Source organism: Acomys minous (assembly GCF_964271855.1).
Source record: "Acomys minous genome assembly, chromosome: 10".
NCBI lineage: Eukaryota > Metazoa > Chordata > Mammalia > Rodentia > Muridae > Acomys > Acomys minous.
The window spans coordinates 33,882,050-33,897,638 of record NC_140491.1 but is presented as its reverse complement, the minus strand read 5'-3'; the positions used below and the strand labels follow the sequence as shown (position 1 = coordinate 33,897,638).

Below are 15,589 nucleotides of genomic sequence, written 5' to 3'. Positions count from 1 at the left end.
GCTCTGGGTAGAACCTGCTGAGAAACCAGCCACCCTTCCAGCTGCACTGAGGGGTGTTCAGAGGCCTGCTTTCTGCCCTGAGCCCTTTCTAGAGGTCACCCTACCCACAGCATTGCTATGGGGCTTCGGTGGCTGCCTTGAAACCTAGGGCAGAGAGGGCTGAGGCTGGAGCTAAGTGGTGACCTAATGGTGGGCTCACCAATGCCAAACAGACCCCCTGGGCAGCAGAGGCTTGAGATGAACTAACCAACTAGTGAGTTTGAGTTTACCTGAACCCAAACCCTTAATGTCCAAAATCTCACTGTTCAACCCAGAACCCTCGTGGATTTCCTGCTGGTGTGGGTGAGGATCCTGCAACCACTTCTGCCAACAGCCAAACTGATAACGCAGAGGCTCTGGATAATGTGACCTGTGTCGGTTTGTTTTAGAACTCTGCTCCAAAGATGACCTACTATGGAAAGTGCATTGAGACTGTGATAGAGCAACTTGACAAATTTAAGCCTCATAAGGACAACCCTGAGCAGTTCCTGGAGACGGTGTCCACCTCCTTACAGCAGGTAGGGTCAGGGTAGCCCCTGGGGTTCCGGGAGACCACTTCAGTGATATGTGTCACCTAGCAATTCACTCTCAGGCAAATAGCATGAGATCCAACCCTTCCTTTGTGGAGAAGTGTGAGACAAGGCTAGCAGGCTGGACCCCTTAGTCACAAGAAGGCTTCCAGCACCCACAATGCCCATTAGACCTGGCTCCCCAGAGCTACAAAACTTCCATGTCAGGCAGGTGGATCACTGTGAGTCAAAGGCCAGCCTGGTCTATACAGTCCAGGTCAGCCAAGGCTACACAGAGAAACCTTGTCTCAAAAACAAACAAACAAAAAACTTCCATGGCTCATTATGACAGATGTTCCCTCATAGGAAAAGCTGTGACTGTGTGGACAGCATCAATGAGGGAAGCAGGGAGTTAGGGCCACAGTGCACCGTGGGTTATATGTCGCAGAAGAGGCCTCTAGTAGAGTCTGGTTGGTGGTTTCCCCCTCCCCGCAGCCCTGCCTCAGTCTGTGAGCACTGCTATAACAAGCCTGAGGCTAGGGAAATTGCACAGAAAGTAACTCTCAAGGTTCTGGAAACTGAGACATCCAAGACAGAGGCAGCAGTGTGGTCCACCACAGAAGGGGAGAGAGAGGCAGACAGGCAGAGTGTGTCTCCGGAATGTCCCACCTGAGCCCGTCACAATGGCCGCTATGCCTCCATGTGAGTTTTGGATGGTTAAAGCACATCCCTCACCCAGCCGACTTGCCACCCTCTTTTTTTTTTTTTTTTTTTTTGGTCTTTTGAGACAGGGTTTCTCTGTGTAGCCTTGGCTGTCCTGGACTCACTCTGTATACCAGGCTGGCCTCGAACTCACAGCGATCCGCCTGCCTCTGCCTCCCGAGTGCTGGGATTAAAGGCGTGCGCCACCACGCCCGGCTCTTGCCACCCTCTTTATGGTCAGCTCCAGCTTCTGCCCAGGTCGGCATCCTACACACCAGCTCTGCAGCATTCTGACTGGCCCTCTGGACACTCCCTGCTCTGAGTCTCCTTTCCCCAGAGGCTGAGGCCTCTCCTTGTGGGGATACTCCGGAGAGTCACCCTACCTGCTACTAGATCCAGTTCCTCTATCCAGCACAGACCCCTCTTCCCAATCCTAGACTCTTGCACCCAATGGTAAGTAGCATATATGTCCAGTCTGGAGCATATCTATCTCTCGGTCCCCATGAGCCCCGACAAGCAGCTCATCTCAGCAGCCCAAGCCCAGTCATCAAGAACTGTGTCTCTTCCTTGCCAGGTGATATGCGCACCTGTTTCCCCCCCATCCCCGCCACCTCTTGCCTCAGCCCTGGTATAGCCCTTGTCCTATTCACAGCGAAAGCTCTCTCTCTCGTCTCTCTGTTCAGAGCACCGCCCTCCTAGACTCTGATCTCCCCGCAGACATGACACAGACCGTGTCCTCCCTGCAGAGCCTCTCCACATCACTGTGCCCTCCCGGTTCTCCTACCCATCCCCGTGCCCACTCCACTGCCGCACTGCCTCCCTTCCTGGTACTTGTTGAGCAGTCCATTTGTTCCTCCACTATCCTTGCCACTCCCCCGCCCACTAGAAATACCCAGCGTGCTGCCTGGGCTGCTAAGTCATCCCAGGCTTTCAGGGAAGACGGCCCCTTTCTTTCCATCAAGGCAGAGAAGTTCGAGTTGTTACTCTTCAATGACCATTCTAGAAAACTGAGTTTTAGCAGTACATAAGTAGTTTGGGGCACTTTTTCCCCCTGTTAACAACCAATAGACTTATTCTAAGTGAGGCCTGGCTGTCATTTAGCAAATCATAAAGTCGTGTCCATCTGTGTGATTTTTCCATGAGAAGCCTAGCACTCTGATGCCTTCCATTGAGCCGGCGGCAGCCGATGGAGCTGATCTCTACCTCAGGCACAGAGGCAGCTCCTCAGATGTTGGTCCTTTCAGGTTCTGCCAAAGCCCTTCTTGAGCCAAGGTGGATTTGGGCCCTGGGTACTGACCCAGTTTGAACAACACACTTTCATCTCTAGCTGTCAGAAGGCTGCTGTAACATACTGACTGCCAGGTCGAGGCTGGAGATGACGCTGCCAGAAAGTTCCACAATGCCTAGACCACTGGGCAGAGGCTGACAGAGGGGCGTGGGGCAGGCTGACTGTATACCATGGCAGCCTTAAGTGCTGCTGCTACTGCTGCTGCTGGTGCTGTGCTGCTCCTCCTCCTCCTCCTCCTCCTTCTTCTTCCTTCTCCTTCTTCTTCTCCTCCTCCTCCTTCTTTCTCCTCCTCCTCCTCCTCTTCTTCCTTTTTTTTTTTTGAGATAGAGTTTTTTGTGAAGCCTTGACTGTCCTGGACTCTCTTTGTAGACCAAACTGGCCTCAAATTCACAGAGATCCACCTGCCTCTGCCTCCTAAATGCTGGGATTACCTAAGTGCCTCTTAATGTGGACATGGCCTTATCTGGCTGTACTGTCTGCATAAAGGAAATTAGGTTACAGCTGGCAACTATAGCTCACAGGTCCAGATGCTACTGGTAGCCTAGGTTTACCTGGGCCAACTTGGCTGGGCCTCAGGAAGGAGACAGGAGTAAAGGGATCCAACCCACTTACCTATGGCCTGGTCACTAGGCAGCTCTGGAGGTGTATCCCACGGCTTCTGTCTCCACTCCTAATCAGTTACCAACCCTCTGGAGCAAGCATAAGACTCAGACACATTCATCTGGGGCTGAGTTTTGTAGGTGGAGATACAGGTGGGGTCAGCATCTGCATACCACCTTGGCTTTCCCAGTACTCAGAAGCCCCTCGCCTGGCAAGACTAGTGAACAGGCTATGCCTACGTAGCCAGGGAATCCACCTGGGACTAAGGATGTAGGCAGGCTAGGCAACCAGGCAGCCAGGCAGCGAGGAAGGGTCTGACTTTAAGGAACAGCAGGTCCCTGGAAACAGGAGAGGGCTTCCTGGGCAGAGGGATCTACTAAGATGAGACCCCAAGAACTCAAGGGCCTAACCTGTGGTTCCAGAGCCTAAGGGTCTGCGTCTTCCCTTTGGGGACATCTAGACACTGATGTGTACAGTTGCTGGACTCAAAGGAATGAAGCGCCAGGCATGGTGGCACACGCCTTTAACCCCAGCACTCAATAGACAGAGGCAGGCAGATCACTGTGAATTTGAGGCTAGCCTGGTCTACAAAGTAAGTCCTGGACAGTCAAGGCTGCACAGAGAAACCCTATCTCTAAGAACCAAAAAAAAAAAAAAAAAAAGTTTTTTTAAAAAAAATCAAAGGAATGAAGCTTACCTGGGTGGGTGGGTTAGCAGGATCTTGATTCAGCAGTGAACGGGTGGAGGGTGGGGATCTCCTTCAGTGATACAGCCCTTTCAGGGACACAACTCTCTTTATTGGTGGGGATACCATCTGTATGAACCTTGGGGAAGTAAGTAGGGGTGTTTAGGTGAGCGTACATCATTGGCCGGGGCTGAGGTGCTGGGAATACTTCATTTGCATGAAGAAGAATTCCAGGTGCTTGGGGGAGATGTCCTGGTCACCAGGCTGAGTGACTACCTCAAGAATAGCAGAGGTGGAGACCACAAGACTTTGTGCACCGGGGTACGTAAGCACAGAACAGAGAAGGAGTGATCCTTACTCCTGCTGGTCTCAAGACTGAGGTTTTTTGGGGTTTGGACACGTCTTGACCTCACTCTTGCTCCAGGCCAGTTCCCCCAGTCGCATGGTCCACATGCCCGGCACTGAGCTGTAATTGAGAGTGAGTAGACAGGAAGCCCGATAGGGCCTGTGCGCCTAACCTTCAGACCTGGCTGCCCAGCCTGCGTGGCTGGCCAGTGGGGAGGTTGGTTCTAAGCAGGAAATGGTCAGGGCAGAGCCCAGACTGTGGACAAGCGGGTATGAGCATAAAAAGATCCTGCAGAACAGGACTAACAAGAAAAGCGTAGGCAGCCAGATAGCTCTGGGGTAAGCAGCCACAAGAGAGAGGGAGACGTTAAAGGGGGTGGCCAGCTTGGGGGAAACTGTTAACTAATTTTGAAGTTATCAGAGAAGTGTCAGTTAACTGTGAGTGAAGAGGAGCAGAGAGGAGAGGCAGATGCATTCTCAGGGCACCAGAGTCATACCCCGTGGTGGTTTCACTGTGGGCCATGCCAATTTGTCACCCTCTTGTAAATCCTAGCACAGTGTCATTTTAATGGCTGCGTTGTGCTGGCCGGTGGGATGGAGCACTGATGCTTAACCTTTGCTTACCCCACCGTTGGACCTTTGTTCCTGTTTTCACTGCTGCCCAGACCTCTTTTCCCAGATGTGTGCGCATGGACATTTTCTGTGTTGTGGAAGGTTTTCTTAAGTTCCCAGAAGTACACTTGCTCTGTTAAAGGGTCATGAAAATAAAGCTGTAGAAACCTATCTTCCAAATTGCTTTCTGGAGAGGCTCAGCAGCAAACATCCCAACAAACTTCTCCATGCTGTACTGGCACCGGCAGATGTCTTTATTTCCTTCTCCTTCAAAACTTAATCATTTTTCAAGCCTTAATTACTTTTTAAAATAATTTACATGTATCACACATAGGTCATATTATCATTTGGGTCTGAATTGTCCCCCCAAAGGCTCCTGTGTTGAAGGTCTTGCTCCCAGTGCAGTGTTCAGAGGTAGGGCAGCTGGGCAATGGTTGGATCCTGGGGGCTCTGACTTTGTCAATGGACTTGTAGAGACCAAACCAACGCCATTTTGTGTTCAGGGCCTGAGAACTTGACCTCCCCAGCTAGAGTGTCCAGAGAGAGCCACAGACATGCAGCTAGTAGCTGTCCCCAGGAGCTTGCACCAGGGCCAATCAGAGCTACAGGTCACTGCGACCAGAACATAAAAAAAAAAAATTTTCCCCTGCAGTCTGCCCCTGGTCCCCTTGGTTAGCCCTGGTCCCCCAGCCAATCAGCTTAAAGGACAACTTTCCTTTACCCCTCTAACCTATCATGTAACAGCAGGGCTTAGAAAGGGCTTGGAAACACACACACACACACACACACACACACACACACACACACACACACACACACATCCTGCAGCTTTTTCCTTTAAAAACCCTGTTCCCCTAGTGCTAGGAGCAGCCATCTTCCCTCATCACAAGGGGGCTGGCGGTCCAACCTCTGATCTTGAAATAAAGGAGACCCTGTGTGATTTGCATCCGGCTGACTCCTGGTGGTCTTTGGGGCTTTCACAACTTGGGCATTACAGACTGATCATAATGTGGTAGCATTATTCAAAGCTGGTGGGAACTTGAAGAAGCAGGTCACTACAAGGGTGTCTTGAAAGGATATATCCTGTGTCTGTCCCTAGTTCTCTCTGCTTCCTACTACCATGAGATGAGATGGTGAGCAGCTTCCCTCTGATCTGCCATGCTTTTATTTTACCATGGGCCAGAAAGCAATGGGAGCCAGCTACCTATGGACCAGAGCCTTTGAAACCATGAGCCAAATTAATATTTTCCACCTGTAAACTGTTTTTTTTTTTATTTGTTTTTGTTTTGTTTTTCGAGACAGGGTTTCTCTGGGTAGCCTTGGCTGTCCTGGACTCACTCTGTAGACCAGGCTAGCCTCGAACTTACAGCGATCCACCTGTCTCTGCCTCCTGAGTGCTGGGATTAAAGGCGTGCGCCACCACCGCCCAGCTTCTGTAAACTGTTTTTGTAGATTATTCTTATCAGTTGTTTTAATTTTTATTTATTTTATGTATGAGTGCTCTATCTGCATGTACACCCGAAGGCCAGAAGAGGGCATTAGATACCAGTATATATGGTGGTAGGCTACCACGTGGTTGCTGGGAATTGAACTCAGGACCTCTGGAAGAACAGACAGTGCTTATAACCACTGAGCTATCTCTCCAGCCCTGTTTGTTTCTTGAGATAGGGTTTCTCTATGTAGCCTTGGTTGTCCTAGGACTCACTCTTTAGACCAAGTTGGCCTTGACCTCACAGAGATCTACGTGCCTCTGCCTCCCTGAGTTCTGGGATTAAAGGTGTGTGCCCAGCCCTGTTTTTCTCAGATTTTTAACATGGTGATAGAAATTCTTAACACTGGTCATAAAAACAAAACTGTTCAAAAGGGCAAATGAGAAAAGTGAGCCTGGCCTTTCTTCCAAAGGGGACAAACTTGAGAAATTCAGAATCAATGTAATTTCTCTCCTCCCTCTCCCCACCTCTTCCTCTCTCCCTCTTCCTTTCCCTCTCCCACATCCTCTCTTCCCTTGTCCTCTCCCCTGCCCCTCCCTATGTAGCCCTGCCTGGTCTAAAACTCAGGTAGACCAGGTGTCCTTCAACTCAGCCTGCACTGCCCCAAGTGCTGGGATTACCCGCGTGCGCCACCACGCCTGGCTTTTTGGTGTGCACCACTATGCCTGGCTTTTTGGTGTGCACCAGCATGCCTGGCTTTTTGGTGTGCACCACTATGCCTGGCTTTTTGGTGTGCACCACTATGCCTGGCTTTTTGGTGTGCACCACTATGCCTGGCTTTTTGGTGTGCACTACCATGCCTGGCTTTTTGGTGTGCACTACCATGCCTGGCTTTTTGGTGTGCACCACCATGCCTGGCTTTTTGGTGTGCACCACTATGCCTGGCTTTTTGGTGTGCACTACCATGCCTGGCTTTTTGGTGTGCACCACTATGCCTGGCTTTTTGGTGTGCACCACTATGCCTGGCTTTTTGGTGTGCACCACCATGCCTGGCTTTTTGGTGTGCACCACTATGCCTGGCTTTTTGGTGTGCACCACTATGCCTGGCTTTTTGGTGTGCACCACTATGCCTGGCTAAGGGAACAGAATTCTTACTGCTACTTAGCAGCTCCCATTCTGCCCTTTATTCTGGACAAACTCTCACAGATTTCCCGTGACCATAAAGCGTTCTTTTTTTTTTTAAGATTTATCTATTTATTATTTATAAAGTATTCTGCCTGCATGTGTCCACTCCAGAAGAAGGCACCACATCTCTCTCTCTTTTTTTTTTTTTTTGGTTTTTTCGAGACAGGGTTTCTCTGTGTAGCCTTGGCTGTCCTGGACTCACTCTGTAGACCAGGCTGGCCTCGAACTCACAGCGATCCACCTGCCTCTGTCTCCCAAGTGCTAGGATTAAAGACGTGCTCCACCACGTCTAGCTTCTTGGACATTTTTTTATTTCTTCATTTGAAAGCCTTTATATGAATTATTATTAATAATAATTTTGTTTTTGCTTTTCCAAAACAGTGTTTCTCTGTGTAGCCTTGGCTATCCTGGACTCTCTTTGTAGACCAGGCTGGCTTGAACTCACAGTGATCCACCTGCCTCTGCCTCCCGAGTGCTGGCATTAAAGGCCACCACACCTGGCTATGAATTCATTTTTAAGTTATTGTGGTAAAATGCCACATGACATAAATTCTGACCATTTTAACTGTTTTCAAGTGGCACAAAGCACACTCACAAGGCTGTCCAGCCATCACTTCTGTCTATCTCCATAACCTCTAATGTTCCTGACCTGAAACTCTGTCCCCATGAAATTCCTGCTGCCTCCCCCACCACCCCCGCCTCCATCTTCTCCCCTGCCACTTGCTTGCCCTTCTTTCTGTCTATGGATTCCCCCGTCCTCATACAGGAGGATGCTCGTGTAAGGCCTGTCCTTCTGTGTTTGTATTGCCTCATTGTTTTCCTTGGTTATTTTGTCTTTGAACCCACATTGTCCTCATTCGCCCTGGAGGTCCTGCCTTCCCAATCATGGTGGTCATTGACCACTGCTCTAGGACAGCTGAACTAGCTGGCCTGTCTTCAGCCATGTAGGAGTAACTGTCCCCCACCTTTGTCCTTGATCTCCTGGTCTCGGAGCACTCACTCTTGGCTTCCTTTTCCAGACTCTGAACCCCCAGAAGCTTACCTTCGTTTTGGACATTCTGGCTGGCTGCCTTGAATACCGGAAGTTACTGACCATTGTGGTGGATGCCTTCTATGTACGGGATGGTCGGCTCTGCCTGTGGGCTGACTATAGCCTCTTTGAGGGTACGTGTATCCACTATGCACGTGTCAGTGAGCTCTTTCTCTCATTTGATTCTCAGGCACCCTTAAGTGTGTGGCCTAGGCTAGGTATATTTTATCACTTCACAGATGGGGAAACTGAGACCTGGGTCTTGAGAGCAGACATGGGCCCTGCTGCCCCATGCAGCCTCTGAACACCCCCGCCCCAGCCATGTACCTGAAAGAGAAGGCCCCCTGAGGGTAACTTGGGCCAAATGACATACCTCTTGTAGTCTGTCCGTGCCCCTAATCTTGTCACCCGTGGAGAGAATAGGTCTATGCTAGTCTGGATTATGGAGAGGGAGATTAAATACAAGAGCCATCTCTGACCACTGTCCACACTCACAGAACACAGTGTCTATGGTCAGTGGCTGGTGCTACCGTAGGGCAGAGAGGGATCAAGCCCTGGGACCTGCTCTTAGCCTTGCTGCTGGCGTGGGAGGTGGAGAGGTCAGGGTTGCGGCACAGTGGTAGGCTGAGGCACAAGGCTGGTGCCAGAGGCAACACTGGGCTGACCGTCACTGCCTAGCTCAGAGGCAGAACCAGCAAGCCTCACCAGAGGAGACACCATGCCCTAGAGGCTCAAAGTGACTCAGCTCACAAAATCGACAAAACTGAAGATGACATCACCTTTGCCCAGAGGAACGCTGGGATTTCTGAGAACTGACCAAATGCAGTGTAATGTGTGCGGAAGCTAAAAGCCCCACGTAGCCAGTGTCTGCGATCCCTGAGCATGAAGTGGTAGCTGCCATCTGGGCCTGTCCTTATGTGCCCCAGTAGAAAAAGGTGCCTGCAAGACACTCAGCAGCCGCAGGACTCTCCAAAGGTCACACGCAGAGCCCCTCTGCCGGGAGAGCAGGCGGCCGGGCGTGCCTCACTCCACGCTCTCTCCTCAGTGATCTGCTACCTGGCCATGTTCCAGCTGGATGAGCTCGGCTTCCAGCTCTTCTGCAGCATCATCAAGTCCCAGCCTGTGGCAAAGACTTGCAAGGTGAGCCCCACTGCCCTCTCCACGGGACTGAGGTTGAGGCTGCCATCCAGGAGGGACAGGAACCAGGGCCGGATGCGAGTCTGATCAGCCCCACCTTTCATCCTCTAGCTAGACAAACTGGAGGGTCCATCTCTTCTCTGCTTAATATTGGCTGACAGGGCCCCGTATAGGGAGGGCAGCGTCCTCTGTCCCGAGGGAAATCTGTCTGTCTGATTTGTGAAGGACAGGCTTGCCTACCTGCACATGAACATAAGTGCCCCATGCCAGATAAGCAATTAGAATTATCTTAAGCAAGGGCTTCGTTTTTTATAGCAAAGAATTAAAATCAATGGCATCTTCTGAGAGATGCTTTGAGACTGCCCTGGCCAATTCCACACTCAGCATGACCTGTACTTGGCTCAGGCTCTGCTGCCTTGTGCTGGAATCCATAATGACTACTGAGCAAATATTCCACTCTGTCTCTTACCCTGGTACTGCAGTGCTGACTCACCAGATGCTTGGGGTGTAGACCACATACCATTCTCAGGATATGCACAGTGACCCCAGGCCAGTACCTGGTCACTGACCAGCCTAGGGAGCTCATGGCAACAGCCCGCACAACCCACACGGGAGCCAGCCCTTGTGGCCTGTAATCCCAGCTACCTGGGAGGCTGAGAGAGGAGGGCTAGACTGAGTCACTGTGTCAAAGTTAAAAAGAAAAAGAAAGGGGGCTAGAGAAGAGGGCTCAATGGTTAAGAGCACTAACTGCTCTACCAGAAGACCAAGGTTCAATTCCCAGCACCCACATGGCAGCTTACAACTGTCTGTAATGCCAGGATCAATAAAAATAATTTTTGGGGGGAGTTGTTGTTGTTTCTTTTTTTTTTCTTTTCTTTTTTTTTTTTTTTTTTTTTTTTTGGTTTTTCTTTTTCTTTCTTTCTTTCTTTTTTTTAAAAAACAGGGTTTCTCTGTGTAGCCTTTGCTGTCCTGGACTCACTCTGTAGACCAGGCTGGCCTCGAACTCACAGTGATCCACCTGCCTCTACCTCCTGAGTGCTAGGATTAAAGGTGCGTGCCACCACACCGGGCTGAATAAAAATAAATTAAAAGAAAAAGAAAGAAAGAAAAACTGAGGCTTAAACTCAGCTGTATAATGTTTTCATAGCCTGTGTGGGGTCCAAAGAAAAAGAAAACTCCAGGGACCAAAGGGACAGAGGTCAAATGGTGACCAGCACAAGGCCTTTCCTTGTCCACCCCATACTCCATGCTCCATTGGGTGACTCTGGTCCCATTCGGGTCTCTCTACCTGCTTTGGAACTCGAGAAAGAAGCCAGGTGAAGACAGACATCCAGCTGTTGGCAGCAGGGTGGCCTGTCTTAGGTGCTGCTGCTGCAGCTGTGGCCAGGAGTGTCATGGCTATAAACATCAGGCCCCAGGTTGCTTGGAAGGCAGTTTCCGTCTGTGGGCCTCACAGGCAATACTGCTCATGGTTCTGAGACAGCAGGTGGAAGAGCTGCGAGTCCTAGTACCCAAGAGCCCCACACTCATTCACTAAGGACCTGCCAGATAGTCAAAGGCTTCTTCTCCTTTTTTTTTTTTTTTTTTTTTGTTTGTTTGGTTTGGTTTGGTTTGGTTTTTTGTTTTGTTTTGTTTTTTTGAGACAGAGTTTCTCTATGATATCTTGGCTGTCCTGAACTCACTTTGTAGGCCAGGCTGGCCCCGAACTCACAGCAATCCACCTGCCTCTGCCTCCCGAGTGCTGGGATTAAAGGTATATGCCATGATGCCAGAAAAGATCTACTTGCATTTCTGTGAGGGGCGCTGGGGCAGCAGTGGGTGGTGTTTGAGCCACAGCTGAGCCGCTTAGGGCTTTCCCGCCTGCCTCAGTTCCTCAGGTTTTTCTTTAACCCCTTGAACCTGTGCTCGTGGATCAAGGACGAATGGAGCCTCATCTATGAAACAGCCCATGTGAAGGAAAACTGGATTGACCCTCTGATGAGGTGGGTCAGCTGTGACAGGGCACTGGGTCTCTGAAAATCAACTTGTGCCCACTCTAGATGTGTGTGTGTGTGTGTGTGTGTGTGTGTGTGTGTGGTCGGTGGGGGGGGGGCAGGGAAGGGGGTTTACTCCTCATTCCCTCCCTGCTCAAGGAAGTTGTGTAAGAGGCCAGATCATGCTCCAGCCTAGGGTGAGGGGTCAGAGACCAGTGAATCTACCACCTACCACAGCCTGTGGCAGGGACAGCAAGCTGCAGTGGTATTTTCCCAGATCCCTCCCCACAGAGATGGCTAGGAAGAGCATCATGTCCCTTAGGCTGTCCCTTAGGGGGTTGTGGCCCTTACCCGACCCAACACACACAGGTCTCTCCACCTGTTGTCAACAGGGCTGCTCCTTTTTCCCCTGCTTTCTGCTCCCTCCATCAGTACCATATGCACTGCCCAGATCAGCTCCACACCCCGGTTCCTGCTTGTCCTCAGAGAGCCCCACATCCCTCTGCAGTGCCTCCCAGCTCCTCTATCCCATGGGCCTCAGTTTGCTTGTCTGTGCAAAGACAAATTTAATGCATGTACCGAAAGGTGTGGTTGGACTGCACCCACACGATAGTCCATGGAAAAAGTCCCGTGTCCATTATCACGTCACCCTGAAGGATAGCTAAGACACTTGGGGGTCCTTCAGATCCCAGGGATCGGCTCCCTGGTGGCCTGCTTAAGATATGACTCTAGAACCTTCTCTACTTTTGCCTTCAAGATGGCAGCCAGAGGTCCAAGAGCTGATCAATCAACTGGAGGGAGTGCCGACTGATCGAACTGTCTTGAAGACCAAGGCCAAAGTCACAGAGCCCAAGGAATTCAACCTGACTGTCCCCAAACCCCGTGCCATTACAATGCCTGAGCCTGTCCCCACTATGGCCAAGCCAAGACCTGTGAGTTGGACATTGTGCCTGTACTACCAGGATGTTGGCGGGTGGGGCAGGCGGGGGAGGGAGGTGTCACTGGGTGGCTGAGCTGTTCCAGGGTCAAGGGTGCACTGGACCAGACAGGAACATTCAGTGACCCACACTCCATATCCCAGACACACAGAGAGGAAGTTGGGTGACCCAGAGCCCACCACATTCTGGACCTAATCAGGAGGTGCTAAGGGATACTGTCTTTTTTGTTGTTGTTTTGTGGGGTTTTTTTGTTTGTTTGGTTTTGGGTTTTTTCTTTCCCCAGACAGGGTTTCTCTGTATAGCCTTGGCTGTCCTAGACTCACTCTGTAGACCAGGCTGGCCTCAAACTCACAGAGATCCACCTACCTCTGCCTCCCGATTGCTGAGATTAAAGCCGTGTGCTACCATGCCCAGCAAGGGATACACTGTCTTGCCATGGGTTCAGACCCATCTGGGTTGTGTTTGGATTAGCCGTGGTACCCACCCTTCCCATTAAATAGTACTTGAGAGTCACAGTACTTTTAGGTTTGATAAGGCAAGTCTGTGTGAGCCCCAGATATGCCTGGCCCCTGCTTGAGGAAGCTCATGTCTGCCTCCTCCGCTGAGAACCTCTCTATCTCCTGTTTTTGATTTATCAGTCTGGAAGTTCTGAGCTGAAAGTAACAAGAAACTGCAGCTCAAACTGGCTTAGACAATAGAGCACTAGTATTAAAGTAGAGAGAGGCCTCTGATATAGTTTGATCAGGGTTCCTGTTCTGTTTCCCTGTGGCTGCCTCTACTAGTCTTTGTAAGTGAATTTCATCTTTAGACTAACTTCATCTCGTTTTAGTTTTAAAGAAATGAATCCAGGCCTTGAGTCAACACAGTACATTGTCTAGGACAGGAAAGAATATATAGGGACAGGGAAAGTTCTGATGGGTCCAGCTCAGGCCTCATGCCTACTTGAACAGCTCACCATCTTTCTGGGTGCTAAGTCTTGTCTAGACCGTGGATTCGCACAAGGTCTGAAGTGGATTCAGCCTCCTAGGTCAGTCTGGTCTTCATAGGATGAAGGACCACAGAGGAGTATGAGGGGTTCGCACTGGAGCTCCCACATCTCACCTGGGTTCCTCCATTTTTCTGGTCTCCCTGGAACTCTCTCATGCTGCAAGTTTCCCATGAGGCCTTGCTACACTGGGTCCCTGCTCAGTCTTCTTCTTCTTGACCTATCTTTTCTCCCTTAGCATTGGTTACTGTTTGCAAGTTGTGGATGTGCTCACTGACTGGCTCTTTATCCACTTTATTTGTGCCATTTTTCCAACACGGGTGATGGAGTTGTGACTTAGAGAAGACATTCAGTAAATACTTGTGGGGTAGATCGATGGACAAGTGGCTACGGGCTAGATGATGAGTAATCAGATGGATGGGTGGGTAGCTAGGTCACTGGGGTTTTGTTGCTAAGCAACTCCACAGTTACCCCATCTGCAAGGTCTGATGTTTCTGGTACCAATTCCTCAAGAATCCGTGCTGCCAGCTGCTTCTCTTTCTGTTCATTCTGCTTGGCCGAGGGACAGTTCTGCCTGTCCCCTCATTATGACGTAGATGCCCTGAGCTCACTTCTGTATTCAAAAGCCTGTATCCACGCTCTGACCCATGGCCAGGACCCCTTTTCCCCTCCTGGCCTGAGACCCCACTCAGTTTATTCAGAAGTTCATGAATATCTAGTATGCACCAGGCACTAGGGCCTTCATAGAACTTGCTTTCCAGTGGGCACTCAGGAAAAAAAAAATCGGGACGAATAAACTGCAGTAATGTGTTGGTAATAAATGTTCAGAAGAAAATGTACTGCAGAGGAAGGGGAAGTGTCAGTGTGGTCAAGGTTCTGGATAGCAAGCCGGGTGGTGGTGGCTCACGCCTTTAATCCCAGCACTCGGGAGGCAGAGGCAAGCGGATTGCTGTGAGTTTGAGGCCAGCCTGGTCTACAGAGTGATTCCAGGACAGCCAGGGATACACAGAGAAACCCTATCTCGCTGGGGGGCGGGGGAAAGAGAAGATTCTGGATAGAGTAGCCCGGAAAGGCCTCTGAAGAAGAGCTGTGGAGGGATGAACTGAAAGAAGTGAGCGAGCAAATGTGCTATGGGGCCCGGAGGTGCAGATAGTGAGCCAAGAATGTGCACTAGCCCCGGGCAGTGTCCTTCTGCCACCACCCCCAAGTTGGAGAGCAGCTGGAGAGGTCCCAGTGCAGTGAGGAGAGGAGGGAGGAAGGAGATGACACACTTTCTGTGAGGAGCAGAGATAGGGATACGCAGGTGGGCTGTCAAGAGGACAGAAGACAAGAAAACAGGCCCTTTCTAGAATGTTTTGAAGCAGGTGGGCAAAACTGGAGATGGCTCTGGGTGTGAGGGACACAGCCACAGAGGAAGGCCTTGGTGTGGGTAACAGAAAGACAGCACCAGGGTCCCCGGTGAGGGCCATCAAGCCAGTTGGCAGGACGGCTGGAGGGACATGAGGGTTTTAGGTTAACATGGGTTGAGTTGGTGTGTCAGTGAAACAGACAAGAAAGGAAGCAAGGATTAAGTAAGCATGTTAAGGAATCTCAGGCTCAAGGTGACCAGGCTGGTTCCTCACCTGTCCCCTGATGGTCACTGCTCCTATAGGGATATTGAGAGTCTCCTATGACTGAACTCAGAGGACAGACCAAAGTTTTAAGGCCCCTTCACAGGCAGCTTGCTTTGTTTTTTAAACAATGTATGATACTCTCTGGCCCCTCTGCTTCCTCCTCCAGTCCTAAGAGGTGGCTGCTTCCAACCTTGACTACCCTGGCTATCTCATCCAGAGCAGTGGCATGCCCTCAGTGCCCTGACCTTATAGCCCCCTCTGTCCTCCCCCCCCCGCCCCGCCCATCCCACACTTAACTCTAGACCCCATGCCTGCTGCTGCTCTGACTTTCTACACTATGGTCACTATGGTCACAGACCCGCTCCTCTGCCACTCTACCAGGTCCCTCAGAGTACCTACCAGGAGCCCAAGGAGCAGAAGCTTCTGCAGATGATCAAGAGATTCAACCGCCGGACTGCTGAGGTGGCCCTGTGGGACCCTGTCTCCCCAGAGACCCCATCAAGCTGTTAAGGGTTGGG

The 15,589-nt window shown here is 50.7% G+C and overlaps 1 protein-coding gene across 3 annotated transcripts in view; it reads left to right on the top strand.

Annotated features, from left to right (window-relative positions):
• Nucleotides 1–15,589, top strand: part of CFAP99 (cilia and flagella associated protein 99) — a 42,638-nt gene that overhangs the window by 8,994 nt on the left and 18,055 nt on the right. For 2 of the 3 annotated variants that reach the window (XM_084797802.1, XM_084797801.1), the window contains 6 exons: nt 429–557; nt 8,415–8,559; nt 9,471–9,565; nt 11,432–11,544; nt 12,293–12,467; nt 15,453–15,533. In XM_084797802.1, coding sequence (XP_084653928.1) covers nt 444–557; nt 8,415–8,559; nt 9,471–9,565; nt 11,432–11,544; nt 12,293–12,467; nt 15,453–15,533 — 723 coding nt within the window. In that variant the 5' untranslated portion in view covers nt 429–443. The remainder of the gene's footprint in view (nt 1–428; nt 558–8,414; nt 8,560–9,470; nt 9,566–11,431; nt 11,545–12,292; nt 12,468–15,452; nt 15,534–15,589) is intronic. The other variant, XM_084797803.1, reaches the window with a different exon arrangement.